A 19,542-nucleotide genomic window follows, 5' to 3' on the forward strand; every position below is an offset into this window, starting at 1 on the left:
ATAAAAAATATAAGCTATAAGCTTAGTCTATTGGATACAAAATGAGTAGTTATATTATTATAAAATAGAGGAGTTGTCAGCCATTCTCCTCCCACGGCCAGTACCAGAGTGCTGCCTGCGAAGCGTAAACCTCTCCCACACACCGTGCGCCCCTCGGCCTGCCCTGTGTGTGTCCCGGCCTGCCCTGTGTGTGTCCCGGGCTGCCCTGTGTGTGTCCCGGGCTGCCCTGTGTGTGTCCCGGGCTGCTTTCTGCTGAATGTACTGCACAGAGTGCGCTCTGACCAGGCCTTAAGTAAAAGATCATTATTTACATCGGGTTTGTTTCGGGCTCGCTTCAGTTTGGGCTTTATCCCCGGGTTGGATTGGGCTGGATTATTTGGGCCCAAAAACTAAACTCTACCCCACAGTGTAGAAATGAAGGCCTTGTGAAGCTTTGTAACAGAGCACAGATAGTAAATATGTGATATGTGATGTGCAAGTTCATGTCACTAGATTTTTTGGTATCACTATTAAAATATTAAAAATGTCCTTCCCCACAACAAATGCACTAACCTTGTGAGCCTCGATAATTGGATCATTGTCTGAAATTTTTTCTTAGTAATTCTCAAACTGGGGAACATGAATCACTGGTTGGATTTTGCTTCTTCTGGTAATTTTACATTTTGTTCATTTAATAAATTACAAGTGCTCATCATATAACTAGAATATCATGAAAAAGTGTGTTTACTTCTACTTCTTACTTTTACATGCAAAGTGACATATGTCCAGCCTTTGTTTGTTATAATTTTTGTGATTATGGCTTACAGTCCATTTTCAAAATATTCTAATTTAATGAGATTTTTAATGTGGGGTTTTTACAAGCAGAGCCATAACAAATAAAGGCTATACATATCTCACATTGCATGTAATGAGTCGATCATATATGAGTTTAACAGTTTAAGAATAACAGAAGTAAATGCACTTTCCATGATATTCTAATTATACCAGTAGATATATTTCATTTAGGTGATGTTATGTTTAGACGTGTTTAGTCAAATTCAGGTCTAATATACATCCTTTTAAGACCTGGTTAAGTCTTGATTTGACCTTGATCTTACCAGATGGTACTTTGAAGGTTCAAATATTCTAGCAGGTTGACTTTGGTGTGAAAATTACCAATTTTGTTTACAATTTGACTTTTGGGCCTAAAGTGGGGTTTACATGAGGGGTCACACTTTTAACATTGTTAAAACAGAAAGAATGAACTTACCAGAGCTGCTGGGACTTGAGTCTGGCGTTGGGGTCTGGTCCTCTTAACAAACACCATGGACCCAATGACGACAGCCACAGCCAACACCAAGACAATGGGAACAATGTAAGCAACGGGATCTAAACGCACAATTACAAAAAAAACTGTTAAAAGCTTATGTGCTGAGAAATAGGAGGCAGAAAACAGCTGAAACTCAACTGATTCCAGCTGCTTTCAGAGGCTCGGAGCAATACTTCTTGGTGGCCCGCACAGACATCCTCTTCATCTCTCCACTGATGTTCAGACAGTAGCTTTGCTCACTGCCATGGACATGAAGCTTGCCCTGGCATTTCTCCTCACTGCAGCTGTACTTACGCGACTCCTTGAAGAAGTTTTCTCTTTAAACATCCAGTTACAAAAACAAAAATGTGTGAACAAAGGCTTGGACACCGACTGACCTGGTTTAGGACCTCAACGTGGTATTGAAATAAAGGCAGACGGCCTTGGGACTCGAGGCTTTTCTTCGTCCTCGGCTTCTTACTGGTAGGATATAAAACCCCTGGGTGTGTGAAGCTGAAATGGAGATGGTTTTCTTCTAATGTAGTTACGTCTACAGAAGGAAGGTCCAAACTACCTGTCAACCAGAGGCAAGAAAATAAAAAATAAATTAATACAAATCCTCTAGTAAGGTCATAGCACTGCATAGTTGTATATGGTAGTTCTTTTCTGTACATTCAGTCAGTTGTGTCACAATTAGGCTCTTTACTCACTCACACACTACTGCTACTCTCAATCCAGCAATCTGAGCAGTCATTATATCCATGGCTTGATCTTTTGAAAGATGCAACACTGATAAATAATAATAGTAATGGTTTGGATGCGCCCTACTAGTTCCTCAAAGCTCTACAGTGGGCCATTCACTCCCCCGACTATACTAGACTGATGACAGCATAGCTGCCAAACTACCACAAATCACGTCCTTCCTACCACATTCAGACAAAAGCAAGGTGGATAAAGTGTCTCGCCCAAGGACACAACGGATTTTTTTCATTCGATTTATGTTTAAGGGTAATATTATGCAAAATCAACTTTTTACCATGTTACAATTTGTTTTCTCATCAAAAATATACCTGGAGCTGCATCATGCTGCTGTGGCAGCTCCAAAAAGCTCCTCCCGGTCCTTGAGAGATCCACCTCTCAATGCCTAGCTTTTATTTACCCATCACAGAGAAACAACACTCTCCATAGCTTCACTACCACCACACGAGCCGCACGGACTATTTGTTTTTCCTATTGAAACAGCTGCACAGAAGAAGGGAAGGTAGGAGGGGGAGATCGCTAGAAAGGTGAAACTACTTGATGCTTTCATTCAACCGTTTTGAATTAATATTGCATTTTCTATCCAACAAAGTGTAAGATAGCTGATAAAGATGATTAATTACTACTAAACCTACAAAAAGCAGTAAAATATATAATATATAAAGTATATCAGTCATCAGTCAGATTGAACATTCCATTCCCGACTTACATTTTACATTTACAGGAGAGACTTTGCAATAGCTGTATGATAATCCCTCTTCAGGCATTGACTCTGATTCGTTATTTCCCTTCACAGCAGACACCAGAACCCCGTAATCGTCGTCTGGGTTCGAATACTCGGACAGGTCGATGGACATATTAGGCGGGTTCACCCAAAGTACAACAGGTCCCCTATAAGAAAGATGTATATGTAAACATTTTTCAGCTTACATTTCATCAAAACAACCAATAACTTCCTTGAGACTTACCCAAGAGACCCTGATTCTGATCCGACAAACACCTTGAATGTCACTCCATCGACAGAATCTTCATACCCCCACGAAAGAATGTTCGTCATGTTATGGCAATGTAGTGTCACGTTTGTTGGAGGGGGCACTAAAAGGAAAATGAGCACATTTTAGTACCGGTGATGTTAGCTGGACTACACCAGAGGGAGCCAGAGGGATAAAGATTGACCAGCAATTGTTCAGCAATTCCTTAAGTATGAATCATCATCCGCATTTCCCATTTAGCAGTGCCGGATTTTAAGGTCAAACTGTTCTGACCTGAGTGCACAAGGCGTGTTTGAACTGGCAATCACAGGAAGCAAAAACATTTCCCTTTCTGCAGATTTCCTATGAACATTATACACAAATAGAAGGAGGAGAAGCCTCGAATGACCTAAAGGTTATTTTTTCCATTTTTTTCCTCGTCATTATTTATTCTACATTATTATTACTGCTTTGTTACAATACCTTACACATTACATATCAGTTATCAGAGATTAAAACAATGATAATCATGCCACTTCCACTGTTCCTATACCCACATGTTGCCAGCCACACACATCCCTCTGAAACATGGGTGTGCAAACGTTTTTCATTGCGGGCCACATATTGAACTGTACACGACTTAGAACATAAATGTCAGCTCTGTCACACAATAAAATATTACTCTTTGAGGTTATAATGGTGGAGACCTCTTAAATTTGCAGCACCTCTGGAGATGTGTGTCACTTAAAAAAAACGCCTGAGGCACTTTGGGCACCCTGGCTCTGGTCCGCGTCTTGTATATCCTTGTCATATATGTTATATTATGTCTTGAGCCCCTTTCTACGCTTAACATGTCCCTCTAGGTTGTAAAAAAAAAATCATCAGGTTAGGTTTGTAGAGAGGAAAGCGCTTTGTCTATGTTCATGAACCACATCAGAGGTGCTCAGTCAGTGGAGGGCAACATACTCGTCTTAAATTATCTGAATGCATTTACAACAACGTATTAAGCAATTCATTAACATTTTGTAGGATTAACATTTTACAGTTTCATTATAACCATCATTAATTTCTTGCCGAGATCTCGTAGTTTTGTTCAGGCCGGGTGTTCACGAGAATGAGAATTCATCCTGGCCATACATACAGACAGAACAATCATGACATATTTATTATACAGTATGTGCCACAACAAGTCCACAAAGGTCCAGAAAGACCAAGTAAAAACACAAACTCTTAGTTTGAATTTAAAAAGCTTATCGCGGAAGGGATAAATGAGTTTGAATAACGATTTGTTCAGCTCACAGGCAAGTAAAAAGTCAGGTCCATAAATGTTGGGATATCAACTCAATTCTTATGTTTTTGGCTCTATAAACCACTACAACGGATTTGAGGTGCTTAAACTGCAGCTTTAATTTGAGGCTATTTACATCCAAATCAGATGAACATTGTAGGAATTACAACTGTTTGTATGTGTGCCTCCCACTTTTAAGGGACTAAAAGCAATGGGACAAAGTAACCATTGTAAATTAAACTCTGCAATCAATAACAGCCTGAAGTCTATAAGGCACAGACGTCACCAGACACTGGGTTTCATCCCTGGTGATGCTCTGCTAGGCCTCTACTGTAAATGTCTTGTTCTTGGAACATTTTCCCTTCAGTTTTATCTTCAGCAAGTGAAATGCTGCTCAATTGGATTCATCTGAGGCGACTGACTTGGCCATTAAATAACATTTCACTTCTTTGCCTTAAAAAGCTCTTTGGTGGCTTTGGCAGTAGCTTTGGTTCTTTGTCCATCTGCACTGTGAAGTGGCATCTATATGAATATGATATATCCTGCTGCTTTTGGCAACAGTCACATCATCAATAAATACAAGGGAACCAGTTCCATTGGCCCGTACAAGCCCATGCCATGATGCTGCACCACCATGTTCACTGATGAGGTGGGATGTTTTGAATCATGAGCAGATCCTTTCTTTCTCCATACTCTTCTCTTCAAATCACTCTGGTATAAGTTGATCTTTGTCTCATCTGTCCTGGGATGTTGTTTCAGATGTTTTTTTGGCAAACTCTAATCAGCCTCCTGTTTTTGAGGCTCAATGGTTTACACCTTGTGGTTGATCGTCGGTATTCTCTCTGGTGAAGTCTTCTCTTGATTGTTGACTTTGACACGCATACACCCACCTCCTGGAGACTGTTTTTGATCTGACCTATTGTTGTGAAGGGGTTTTCTTCACCAGGGAATTCTTCGGTCATCCTCCACCACATTTGTCTTCCAGGTCGTTTGGTGTTTTTCAGCTCACCAGTGTGTTCTTTCTTTTTATAATGTTCCAAACTGTTGATTTAGCCACGCCTAATATGTTTGCTATCTCTCTAATTGGTTTGTTTTGATTTTTCAGCCTAATAATGGCTTGCTTCACTGATAGTGATAGCTCTTCAATTCATATTGAGAATTAACTGTAACAGGAAAATAACATTGCAAAATGCAAATATCACACTTGAAATGAACTCTGGACGTCTCATCTGTTCCTTATAAATGGGATAATGAGGGAAGAGCAAACACCAGGCCATGGAACAGCTGAGCAGCCACTTGTCCCATTACTTTTGGTCCCTTAAAAAGTGGGAGGCTCGCATACAAATGGTTGTAATTCTTACACCGTTCATCTGATTTGGATGTTAATATCCTCAAATTGAAGCTTAAAGTCTGAAAGTTTGTTGTTCCATTTATAAATCCATTGTGGTGGTTTATAGAGCCAAAAACATAAGAATTGAGACGATGTCACGATATTTATGGACCTGACTTTAAATCTATGATCTGGCCAGCCTTTTTAGCGACCAGCCTTTTTAGTCGGGTAGGTAAGGTAATTCCCCACCCCACACCTTTACAAATACTGAGTCACTATGCTGTGATAAACACTTTCATTTTCGGATATAAACTGAATGGCTAAACAGTTGTCAGGCGTACGTACACACATGCAGCTATGTGGTGCAAAAGGTGTCAACCACGAGTGTGGTAAATGTGGGCTGTCATCATAACGTTGACAATACCTTCACAAGTCACATGACAAACCACATAATCACGTGTCTAAATTCAGTGCATGTAAGGTTGACGTATTCTGTAGCTGGGAGAAAAAGTAAACTGCAGTAAAGGTGAATTATAATGTAATACTTCTACCATTTACAAATAGTAATAGCAAAAGTGTTATTCAAATTTATGGTTCACATTTTGATTTTTTTTTTATAGAAACAAAACGATTGCAGACAAAGTAAAATACAAAAATATCCATCCATCCATCCATTTTCTTCCGCTTTATCCGGGGCCGGGTCGCGGGGGCAGCAGTCTCAACAGAGATGCCCAAACTTCCCGATCCACACACACCTCCTCCAGCTGTTCTGGGGGGACCCCGAGGCGACACCAGGCCAGCTCGGAGACATAGTCCCACCACCGTGTCCTGGGCCTTCCACGAGGCCTTGTCCCACTAGGACATGCCTGGAACACCTCCCGCGGGAGGCGACCAGGAGGCATCCGAAACAGATGCCCGAGCCACCTCAGCTGGCTCCTTTCGACGTGAAGGAGCAGCGACTCTACTCTGAGCTCCTCCCGGGTAACTGAGCTCCTCACCCGATCTCGGAGGGTGCGCCCAGCCACCCTGCGAAGGAAACTCATTTCGGCCGCTTGTATTCGCGATCTTGTCCTTTCGGTCATTACCCAAATCTCATGACCATAGGTGAGGGTGGGAACGTAGATCGATCGGTAAATCGAGAGACATGAACAGACCCAACAACCCCATGAACTGCTACCTTAACGTGGTGGGGTTGTTTGAGTGCCCGAATGATCCGAGGAGCTATGTTGTCTGGGGCTTTATGCCCCTGGTAGGGTCTCCCATGGCAAACAGGTCCGAGGTGACGGGTCAGACGAAGAGCAGTTCAAAAGACCCCCATGGACGTACACTATACAAGGACCGTGACGTCGCCCGGCATGGCGCAGCCGGGGCCCCACCCTGGAGCCAGACCTGGGGTTGGGGCCCGAACGCGAGCGTCTGGTGGCCGGGTCTCTGCCCACGGGGCCCGGCCGGGCCCAGCCCGAAGGGACGACGTGGGCCCGCCCTCCTGTGGACCCACCACCCGCAGAGGGATCCGTAGGGGTCGGGTGCGGAGAGGACTGGGTGGCAGTCGAGGCCGGGTGCCTCGACGACCTGGTCCGCATGCACAATACAAAAATAATAGAGCACAAATGAACATGAACAGACCCAAAAAAAACAAACCAAAACAAACAAACATGAGGGTTACAATGCATAGGTTACAGGCTAAATCATTATATTATAGGAAGAGGTCCATTTCTGATTCAGCAAGCCAAGTTGAATGCTTTTAATGCCATTTTAATGTCTAAAGAATATGAAAACATTTCAGGTAAAACTGCAACTAGTTGCTGACAGGCTCTGCGCGGGCTCGGGGTCGAGGAAAAATTGTATTGGCCAACAAAGTCAGATTTATTGCCAGTTTGAATCCTTTTTGGAGATTAAACTCACAACATAAACCCCTTTCAGTCTAAAAGCAGATTCAGAATCATAGCTTTGTAGAGGTTCATTAAATACATCCCCTTTTGTTTTTATCGCTTTCTTATTGTCCATCGCTTTGATGCATTGAGCATATCTTTCTTTTTGTATCCTTTACATTTATGTATATAGTACAGATTCACATTCAGAGGGCACTTGGATACAGTCCGTTAACTTTATATGTGATTTTGTAATAAAACTGTACTTAACCGCACCGTAATTCTGTATCTTTGCCTTTTTAAAACTAGTACAAGTGGAACAATGTTAAAGGGACTATACGGAGTTTAAAAATGTTAAAATTATGTATTTTCCTCCCCCTACATGTTCCAACAATGTCCTAATGTGTTGTGTTCACCACAACTGCCTCTAAAATCCTGCACTCAAAAACGTGTTACTTTGGTCCGAAGTGCCGTCATGCACGAGCTTAATATAGAAGGTGCAGTTACATGTATGACCTGAGCTGGCAGTAATGAGTATAAAATGGCAAACTTGCATCTAGCCTCTTTAAGAATAAAGCGGTGACCAAACCAGCTCATTTAAGGTCAGTGTAAATATGGGATTATTGACACTTTTCACACGTCCAAAGTAAAAACATGAACTCCAGATCATTAAAATGGCCATGTTTGACGATGTTTAGGGGGAATTCGTGTGGCAAATAGTCAAATATTAGTGTGACTAAATGTTTTGTCTTGTATTCAGTCATAATAAAGGCAAAAAAGGCTGTTCACGAGGAAAGTCCCCATGTAATCTCTCACAAAACTGTAAACTACCAGTAACAGCCTTATTTTTTGTTTTGTTTTTCATCACACTGGGCCTGATATTGTGAACCAGAGACTATTACAACAAGTGAGTCATCATGTTGGTGACACTATGTCCATTCATTGTTTGTGATTCCCGAGAATAATTCAACGTAGCACACATGTTACTAGGTGAATGACCGTATAACAACGGCCTAATAACTGAATGTTCATGAATGTTTGAGCTGTCGTATAACGTCATCTAATATGAGTAAAGACTACAACAAAACTAAACAGGAACCAAATGCGCAACTTGAGAAACAGGGCTTGAGCAACACACAAAACTAGAAAAAGAGGAACAAAAACATAAGCAAGAACAAGGCAAAAATCTCAATGTCTTAAACTTGGTTGAAGATAATAAATGAGTTTAGAGGGAATATGCTGTAGTTTTGTTTTGTTTTGTTTATCCCGAAGATGTGTTTTAAGTTACAGTTAGCCTACAGCTTATCATCAATCCATCTTTTTCTCTTTAAACATTGGTGAGCGATATGACTTTTATACTTCACTCGAAATAAAGCAAAGCAGAGCTGGTTTGCACATTTATGAAGGATTTACTATCATCACAGCAGTTTGGATTAAAAAAAAGATAGCGAACTACAGCTGCTATTACAGGTTAGAAACGCAGTAAAATAAGCTAAGTTGTTGACGTTAGCAAATAGCAACGTCCAGTTACTGCGGTAAAGTGGCCCGCCACTTCCAGACCCACGGTAAAGTGGCCCACACTTGAAAAGATGTTGCGCCTTTTGCCGGTTACTTACGGTAATAGCAGATTTCCTCGTCGTACAGCTTGCCTTTTCCGTGTAATTTCGCTATGAATAAAGTTGTGATCATCACTCTTTTGTAGCTAATGATGTGTGTTCATTAATTTAGGGAAATAGAGTTGCGCGCACGCGCGCGTTTGTTTGTTTGTGTGCGCGCGCGCGGTGGCTATAACTTCATATTTCTACCACAGTAGTGGTCACGTGACGGCACGGACAGATGACCAGCGTGTATTGAGAATATAGGGAACTATTCATCTTCATTGTCTTTTATTCCCTACTTCATGCAGTTTTATTATTATTATTGTTATTATTATTATTATTATTTAAAGATTATAAATATTATAATCATTTTGACAGGGCACCAAGGACGCTCCAAAGGGAACAAAATTCAGGTTTTCAAAAAATGTTTAAAAAAAATCCTTGAGAGGTTTGCAACTAATTTCACTGCAGACATGGCCTCAGTGCTGCCCCCTATCGCCCTGCCAAAACCAAGTCCACTTTTACTGTGGAAATCTGAAGAAAACTGAGGTTGAAAAAGGCCAAAATGGAACAAATTTCAGGTTTTCAAAAATTCTTTAAAAAAAATCCTTGAGAGGTTTGCAACTAATTTCACTGCAGCCATGGCCTCAGTGCTGCCCCCTATCACCCTGTTGAAACAAAGTCCACTTTTACTGTGGAAATATGAAGAAAACTGAGGTTGAAAAAGGCCAAAATGGAACAAATTTCAGGTTTTCAAAAATTCTTAAAAAAAAATTCTTAGGAGGTTTGCAACTAATTTCACTGCAGCCATGCCCTCAGTGCTGCCCTCTATCACCCTGTTGAAACCAAGTCCACTTTTACTGTGGAAATCTGAAGAAAACTGAGGTTGAAAAAGGCCAAAATGGAACAAATTTCAGGTTTTCAAAAATTCTTTAAAAAAAATCCTTGAGAGGTTTGCAACTAATTTCACTGCAGCCATGGCCTCAGTGCTGCCCCCTATCACCCTGTTGAAACAAAGTCCACTTTTACTGTGGAAATATGAAGAAAACTGAGGTTGAAAAAGGCCAAAATGGAACAAATTTCAGGTTTTCAAAAATTCTTAAAAAAAAATTCTTAGGAGGTTTGCAACTAATTTCACTGCAGCCATGCCCTCAGTGCTGCCCTCTATCACCCTGTTGAAACCAAGTCCACTTTTACTGTGGAAATATGAAGAAAACTGAGGTTGAAAAAGGCCAAAATGGAACAAATTTCAGGTTTTCAAAAATTCTTAAAAAAAAATTCTTAGGAGGTTTGCAACTAATTTCACTGCAGACATGGCCTCAGTGCTGCCCTCTATCACCCTGTTGAAACCAAGTCCACTTTTACTGTGGAAATCTGAAGAAAACTGAGGTTGAAAAAGGCCAAAATGGAACAAAGAACAGTTTTTCAAAAATGCTTTAAAAAAAAACCTTAAAAGGTTTGCAACTAATTTCACTGCAGCCGTGGCCTCAGTGCTGCCCTCTATCGCCCTGTCAAAACCAAGTCCACTTTTACTGTGGAAATCTGAAGAAAACTGAGGTTGAAAAAGGCCAAAATGGAACAAATTCCAGGTTTTCAAAAATGCTTTAAAAAAAATCCTTAAGAGGTTTGCAACTAATTTCACTGCGGACATGGCCTCAGTGCTGCCCCCTATCGCCCTGCCAAAACCAAGTCCACTTTTACTGTGGAAATCTGAAGAAAACTGAGGTTGAAAAAGGCCAAAATGGAACAAAATTAAGGTTTTCAAAAATTCTTTAAAAAAAATCCTTAAGAGGTTTGCAACTAATTTCACTGCAGACATGGCCTCAGTGCTGCCCTCTATCACCCTGTCAAAACCAAGTCCACTTTTACTGTGGAAATCTGAAGAAAACTGAGGTTGAAAAAGGCCAAAATGGAACAAATTTCAGGTTTTCAAAAATTGCTTTAAAAAAAATCCTTAAGAGGTTTGCAACTAATTTCACTGCGGACATGCCTCAGTGCTGCCCTCTATCGCCCTGCCAAAACCAAGTCCACTTTCACTGTGGAAATATGAAGAAAACTGAGGTAGAAAAAGGCCAAAATGGAACAAAATTCAGGTTTTCAAAAATTCTTTAAAAAAAATCCTTAGAGGTTTGCAACTAATTTCACTGCAGCCATGGCCTCAGTGCTGCCCTCTATTGCCCTGCCAAAACAAAATCCACCTTTACTGTGGAAATCTGAAGAAAACTGAGGTTGAAAAAGGCCAAAATGGAAAAAAAATCATTTTTAAAAAAATATATAAAAAAAAAAACTTAAGAGGTTTGCAACTAATTTCACTGCAGCCATGGCCTCAGTGCTGCTCCTCTATCGCCCTGCCAAAACAAAATCCACTTTTACTGTGGAAATCTGAAGAAAACTTAGGTTAAAAAAGGCCAAAATGGAATAAAATTCAGTTTTTCAAAAAATGTTTAAAAAAAATCCTTGAGAGGTTTGCAACTAGTTTCACTGCAGCCATGCCTCAGTGCTGCCCTCTATCGCCCTGCCAAAACCAAATCCACTTTTACTGTGGAAATCTGAAGAAAACTGAGGTTAAAAAAGGCCAAAATGGAATAAAATTCAGTTTTTAAAAAAATGTTTTAAAAAAATCCTTGAGAGGTTTGCAACTAATTTCACTGCAGCCATGGCCTCAGTGCTGCCCTCTATCGCCCTGTTGAAACAAAGTCCACTTTTACTGTGGAAATATGAAGAAAACTGAGGTTGAAAAAGGCCAAAATGGAACAAATTTCAGGTTTTCAAAAATTCTTAAAAAAAAATTCTTAGGAGGTTTGCAACTAATTTCACTGCAGCCATGGCCTCAGTGCTGCCCTCTATCACCCTGTTGAAACCAAGTCCACTTTTACTGTGGAAATCTGAAGAAAACTGAGGTTGAAAAAGGCCAAAATGGAACAAAGAACAGTTTTTCAAAAATGCTTTAAAAAAAAACCTTAAAAGGTTTGCAACTAATTTCACTGCAGCCATGGCCTCAGTGCTGCCCTCTATCGCCCTGTCAAAACCAAGTCCACTTTTACTGTGGAAATCTGAAGAAAAATGAGGTTGAAAAAGGCCAAAATGGAACAAATTTCAGGTTTTCAAAAATGCTTTAAAAAAAATCCTTAAGAGGTTTGCAACTAATTTCACTGCGGACATGGCCTCAGTGCTGCCCCCTATCGCCCTGCCAAAACCAAGTCCACTTTTACTGTGGAAATCTGAAGAAAACTGAGGTTGAAAAAGGCCAAAATGGAACAAAATTAAGGTTTTCAAAATTCTTTAAAAAAAATCCTTAAAAGGTTTGCAACTAGTTTCACTGCAGCCATGGCCTCAGTGCTGCCCTCTATCACCCTGTTGAAACAAAGTCCACTTTTACTGTGGAAATCTGAAGAAAACTGAGGTTGAAAAAGGCCAAAATGGAACAAATTTCAGGTTTTCAAAAATTCTTTAAAAAAAATCCTTAAAAGGTTTGCAACTAGTTTCACCGCAGCCATGGCCTCAGTGCTGCCCTCTATCACCCTGTTGAAACAAAGTCCACTTTTACTGTGGAAATCTGAAGAAAACTGAGGTTGAAAAAGGCCAAAATGGAACAAATTTCAGGTTTTCAAAAATTCTTTAAAAAAAATCCTTAAGAGGTTTGCAACTAATTTCACTGCAGCCATGGCCTCAGTGCTGCCCTCTATCACCCTGTCAAAACCAAGTCCACTTTTACTGTGGAAATCTGAAGAAAACTGAGGTTGAAAAAGGCCAAAATGGAACAAATTTCAGGTTTTCAAAAATTCTTTAAAAAAAAATCCTTAAGAGGTTTGCAACTAATTTCACTGCAGACATGGCCTCAGTGCTGCCCCCTATCGCCCTGTAAAAACAAAATCCACTTTTACTGTGGAATTTTAAGAAAACAGGTTGAAAAAGGCCAAAATGGGAAAAAAAATCAGTTTTTCAAAAATTATTTTAAAAAATCCATAAGAGGTTTGCAACTAATTTCACTGCAGACATGACCTCAGTGCTGCCCTCTATCGCCCTGTTGAAACCAAGTCCACTTTTACTGTGGAAATTTGAAGAAAACAGGTTGAAAAAGGCCAAAATGGAAAAAAAAACAGTTTTTCAAAAAATGTTTAAAAAAAATCCTTGAGAGGTTTGCAACTAGTTTCACTGCAGCCATGGCCTCAGTGCTGCCCCCTACCCACCTGCAACAGACCAGCCACTTTTACTGCAGAAATTGGGAGTAAATTAAGTTCAAACATGGTCATAATGGACATAAAATGACAAATTTTGCATCATATTAAAAAATATTAAAAGAAGCTGTGCAAGATCTTTCACTGCAGTCATTGCCTCAGTGCTGCCCCCTATCAAGTTCAAAACATGGAGTTCAAACATGGTCATAATTGCCACAAAAGGCCTTTAGTCTACACTTAAACAACAGCAAGTCAGTGATGACTCACAGTTTGACTGGGAGTGAGGTTCACAGTTTTGGTACTGCCACACTAAAAGCACAATCCCCCTACTGCTTATATACTTGGGGACATCGAATACCATATGAGGAGCTCTGCTTGGATGGTAGACGTCCAGAAACTAAGACAGATGGTGAGGAGCATGTCCATGAAGAGACTTAAAAACCAAATGCCATCTTTCCATTTTCTTCCGCTTTGTCCGGGGGGCGGGTCGCGGGGGCAGCAGTCTCAGCAGAGATGCCCAGACGTCGCGATCCACACACACCTCCTCCAGCTGTTCTGACCCCGAGGCGACACCAGGCCAGCTTGGAGACATAGTCCCGCCAGCGTGCCCTAGGCCTTCCACGAGGCCTTGTCCTAATAAGACATGCCTGGAACACCTCCCGCGGGAGGCGGCCAGGAGGCATCCGGAACAGATGCCCTAGCCACCTCAGCTGGCTTCTTTCGACGTGAAGGAGCAACGACTCTACTCATCCCGGCCGCTACACACTCGGCTGCAAACCACCCCAGGGCAGCTGAAGGTCCTGATTTGTTGAAGCCATCAGAACATCGTCTGCAAACAGCAGAGATGAGATCCTGAGGTTCCCAAACCGGACACCCTCCGGCCCCTGGCTGCGCCTTGAAATTCTGTCAATAAAGGTAGTGAACATAATCGGTGACAAAGGACAGCCCTGGCGGAGACCAACACGCACCGGGAACTGGTCTGACTTACTGCCGGCAATGCGAACCAAGCTCCTGCTGCGGTCATACAGGGAACAGACAGCCCTTAGCAGAGGGCCCCGGACCCCATACTCCCGGAGCACCCCCCACAGGGCACCACGAGGGACACGGTCGAACGCTTTCTCCAGATCCACAAAACACATATGGATTGGTTGGTCGTACTCCCACGAACCCTCGAGCACTCGATGAAGGGTATAGAGTTGGTCCAGTGTGCCACGACCAGGACGAAAACCGCATTGTTCCTCCTGGATCCAAGGTTCAACTATCGGCCGGATCCTCCTCTCCAGCACCCTGGAGTAGACCTTACCGGGGAGGCTGAGGAGTGTGATCCCTCTGTATTTGGAGCACACCCTCCGATCCCCCTTTTTAAAGAGAGGGACCACCACCCCGGTCTGCCAATCCAGGGGCACTGTCCCCGACCGCCACGCGATGTTGCAGAGGCGTGTCAGCCAAGACAGTCCTACAACATCCAGAGACTTAAGGTCATCTCTCCATCTCATCCACCCCCGGAGCCACCGAGGAGCTTTCTCACCACCCCGGTGACTTCAGCTTGGGTGATGGGCGACCCCACCTCCGAGTCCCCAGCCTCTGCTTCCTCATCGGAAGACGTGACGGTGGGATTGAGGAGATCCTCAAAGTACTCCTACCCCCGCCCCACGACATCCCCAGTCGAGGGCAGCAGCCCCCCACCCGTACTGTAAACAGTGTTGGTGAAGCACTGCTTCCCCCTCCTGAGGCGCCGGATGGTTTGCCAGAATCTCTTCGAGGCCGACCGATAGTCCTCCTCCATGGCCTCCCCGAACTCCTCCCAGACCAGAGTTTTAGCCTCCGCAACCGCCCGAGCTGCAGCACGTTTGGCCTGCCGGTACCTCTCAGCTGCCTCCGGAGTCCCACAAGCCAACGAGGCCAGGTAGGACTCCTTCTTCAGCTTGACGGCATCCCTTACTTCCGGGCGCCACCACCAGGTTCGGGGATTGCCGCCACGACAGGCACCAGAGACATTACGGCCACATCTACGAGCAGCCGCATCGACAAAGGAGGAGGAGAACATGGTCCACTCGGACTCCATGTCCCCAGCCTCCTTCGGAATCTGGGTGAGAGTTGAAGACCCCACTGACAGAGGGATCCGCCAGGCGTTCCCAGCAGACCCTCACAACACGTTTGGGCCTGCCAGGTCTGACTGGCTTCCTCCCCCGCCAGCGGAACAGAACACCACTCGGGTTCAGATCGGGGAGGCCGTTCCTCCCAATCACTCCCATCCAGGTCTCACTGTCGTTACCCACGTGGACGTTGAAGTCCCCCAGTAGAACAATGGAGTCCCCAGTCGGAGCACCATCTCGTACTCCTCCCAGGGACTCCAAGAAGGCCGGGTACTCTGCACCGATGTTGGGCCCGTAGGCCGAGACACCGGTGAGAGACCTGTCCCCAACCCGAAGGCCTAGGGATGCGACCCTCTCGTTCACCGGGGTGAACTCCAACACGTGACGGCTGAGCTGGGGGGCTATGAGCAAACCCACCCCAGCCCGCCGCCTCTCCCTGCGGGCAACCAGAAAAATGGAGACTCCAGCCTCTCTCCAGGAGTGAAGTGACGTTCCATGTCCCGAACGCCAGAAGCTGCGCAGGCGGACCAGGTCGTCGAGGCACCTGCCTCTGACTGCCACGCAGTCCTCTCTGCACCCGAAACCTACGGATCCCTCTGTGGGTGGTGGGTCCACAGGAGGGCGGGCCCATGTCGTCCCTTGGGGCTGTGCCCGGGCTGGGCCCCGTGGGCAGAGGCCCGGCCACCAGACGCTCGCGTTCGGACCCCAACCCCAGGTCTGGCTCCATTGTGGGGCCCCGGCTGCGCCATGCTAGGCGACGTCTCAAAAACAAATGTCCAAATTAAAAAAAAAAAACACAAAAGCGGACTGGGAGCCCCTTATGAGAGACCAACAGGCCGGTTTGAATCATGAGGCCGTCCTTCCGTGGACCCATTCCTGCAGGAGGCCATAGGGGGCTGGTGCAATGTGATCACGACCTGGAAACGGAAAAGTGTAAGAAAATGGATGGATGGACTGGGAGCCAGTGGAGGGAGGGTAGGAGTGGGATAATGTGGGAGTATTTAGATTAATTTGGTTTTCTTCAGATTTCCACAGTAAAAGTGGATTTTTTTTGGCAGGGCAATAGAGGGCAGCACTGAGGTCATGGCTGCAGTGAAATTAGTTGCAAACCTCTTCAGGATTTGTTTTAAAGAATTTTTGAAAAACTGAATTTTATTCCATTTTGGCCTTTTTTAACCTAAGTTTTCTTCAAATTTCCACAGTAAAAGTGGACTTGGTTTTGGCAGGGCGATAGGGGGCAGCACTGAGGCCATGTCTGCAGTGAAATTAGTTGCAAACCTCTTAAGGATTTTTTTTAAAGCATTTTTGAAAACCTGAAATTTGTTCCATTTTGGCCTTTTTCAACCTCAGTTTTCTTCAGATTTCCACAGTAAAAGTGGATTTTGTTTTGGCAGGGCGATAGAGGGCAGCACTGAGGCCATGGCTGCAGTGAAATTAGTTGCAAACCTCTTAAGTTTTTTTTTTTATATATTTTTTTAAAAATGATTTTTTTCCATTTTGGCCTTTTTCAACCTCAGTTTTCTTCAGATTTCCACAGTAAAAGTGGATTTTGTTTTGGCAGGGCAATAGAGGGCAGCACTGAGGCCATGTCTGCAGTGAAATTAGTTGCAAACCTCTTAAGGATTTTTTTTAAAGAATTTTTGAAAACCTGAATTTTGTTCCATTTTGGCCATTTTCAACCTCAGTTTTCTTCAGATTTCCACAGTAAAAGTGGACTTTGTTTCAACAGGGTGATAGAGGGCAGCACTGAGGCCATGGCTGCGGTGAAACTAGTTGCAAACCTTTTAAGGATTTTTTTTAAAGAATTTTTGAAAACCTGAAATTTGTTCCATTTTGGCCTTTTTCAACCTCAGTTTTCTTCAGATTTCCACAGTAAAAGTGGACTTTGTTTCAACAGGGTGATAGAGGGCAGCACTGAGGCCATGGCTGCGGTGAAACTAGTTGCAAACCTTTTAAGGATTTTTTTTAAAGAATTTTTGAAAACCTGAAATTTGTTCCATTTTGGCCTTTTTCAACCTCAGTTTTCTTCAGATTTCCACAGTAAAAGTGGACTTTGTTTCAACAGGGTGATAGAGGGCAGCACTGAGGCCATGGCTGCAGTGAAACTAGTTGCAAACCTTTTAAGGATTTTTTTTAAAGAATTTTTGAAAACCTTAATTTTGTTCCATTTTGGCCTTTTTCAACCTCAGTTTTCTTCAGATTTCCACAGTAAAAGTGGACTTGGTTTTGGCAGGGCGATAGGGGGCAGCACTGAGGCCATGTCCGCAGTGAAATTAGTTGCAAACCTCTTAAGGATTTTTTTTAAAGAATTTTTGAAAACCTGAATTTTGTTCCATTTTGGCCTTTTTCTACCTCAGTTTTCTTCATATTTCCACAGTGAAAGTGGACTTGGTTTTGGCAGGGCGATAGAGGGCAGCACTGAGGCCATGTCCGCAGTGAAATTAGTTGCAAACCTCTTAAGGATTTTTTTTAAAGCATTTTTGAAAACCTGAAATTTGTTCCATTTTGGCCTTTTTCAACCTCAGTTTTCTTCAGATTTCCACAGTAAAAGTGGACTTGGTTTTGGCAGGGCGATAGAGGGCAGCACTGAGGCCATGTCCGCAGTGAAATTAGTTGCAAACCTCTTAAGGATTTTTTTTAAAGAATTTTTGAAAACCTGAAATTTGTTCCATTTTGGCCTTTTTCAACCTCAGTTTTCTTCAGATTTCCACAGTAAAAGTGGACTTGGTTTTGGCAGGGCGATAGGGGGCAGCACTGAGGCCATGTCTGCAGTGAAATTAGTTGCAAACCTCTCAAGGATTTTTTTTAAACATTTTTTGAAAACCTGAATTTTGTTCCCTTTGGAGCGTCCTTGGTGCCCTGTCAAAATGATTATAATATTTATAATCTTTAAATAATAATAATAATAATAACAATAATAATAATAAAACTGCATGAAGTAGGGAATAAAAGACAATGAAGATGAATAGTTCCCTATATTCTCAATACACGCTGGTCATCTGTCCGTGCCGTCACGTGACCACTACTGTGGTAGAAATATGAAGTTATAGCCACCGCGCGCGCGCACACAAACAAACAAACGCGCGCGTGCGCGCAACTCTATTTCCCTAAATTAATGAACACACATCATTAGCTACAAAAGAGTGATGATCACAACTTTATTCATAGCGAAATTACACGGAAAAGGCAAGCTGTACGACGAGGAAATCTGCTATTACCGTAAGTAACCGGCAAAAGGCGCAACATCTTTTCAAGTGTGGGCCACTTTACCGTGGGTCTGGAAGTGGCGGGCCACTTTACCGCAGTGTCCAGTTAGCATATCCCAACGGACGTCGCGCGACCTCGTTTAAGGGCGTTACGTTATTTAGCAGTTCGGCATCATAAGGTTCAATATTACTAGCTGTGGCCGTCTATGTGGCATGATGCGTGATATTTACCTATGGCTTCGAGCACATGTATCCAGAGCAGGACAGAGGCGGCGCAGTGGTAGGGAATTCGGTATTTCGTGTCCATGTTTTCCTTAGCTCTTCGCGTCCTAACATGAAAACGGCATTGTCAGGGCGGGCGAGAATTAGACAAGATCCGAGTGCCAAATGCTGCCAACTTGCACGTGATTGACTAGTGAGTAAGTTATTTAGCTAGAAAATATATGTGAGCAAGGCAACACCCCGCTGCAGCACTGTCCAGAGTGAAGTGGGCGTTAATAAATGTCCTGTGTCTGGTGGTTGTGGCGCGGCGCACGTATGGTGAAAAGTCCCGCCTCCTCTAAATCATTCCAACCGCTGTCTGAGGAAATGGTAATAGTAAATATTTGTAAAAGTAAATATAGCTTAAATAAATTCATTAAATTAAATAAATTACATTAAGTTGTACATCCGTTATATTAGAGTAAAGTTTAATGAGTTTTTTTTTTTTTTTTTTTTTATGTTGGAGAAGATGATGTCGTTTTGCCTGGTCAGCACGTGACGGCAGCTGTGAAACGGGAAAATACCGAGGGAAATTTCCCATGGTAAACAGTTTTACTTCTTGTTTTGGGGGAACTATTAGCCATGAGGAAAATACGACATATTGTCTCTAAGTAACATACAATTAAATAGGCCAAAGTTTAAATGTTTTACAAATGTAGTAGATTGTGTAGGCCTATAATTGACTGCCTGAGCTTG

The 19,542-nt window shown here is 42.9% G+C and overlaps 1 protein-coding gene across 1 annotated transcript; it reads right to left on the reverse strand.

Annotated features, from left to right (window-relative positions):
- Positions 1-1,211: 1,211 nt before the first annotated feature.
- On the reverse strand, positions 1,212-19,018 carry ifngr1l (interferon gamma receptor 1-like). The gene is given in 6 exon segments (XM_079559509.1): positions 1,212-1,368; positions 1,448-1,607; positions 1,609-1,862; positions 2,757-2,938; positions 3,016-3,142; positions 18,817-19,018. Coding segments are annotated over 6 exon segments (942 nt in total). The 5' UTR covers positions 18,893-19,018; the 3' UTR covers positions 1,212-1,225.
- Between the last annotated feature and the right edge of the window lie 524 nt (positions 19,019-19,542).

Source organism: Gobius niger (assembly GCF_951799975.1).
Source record: "Gobius niger genome assembly, chromosome: 7".
Lineage (NCBI taxonomy): Eukaryota > Metazoa > Chordata > Actinopteri > Gobiiformes > Gobiidae > Gobius > Gobius niger.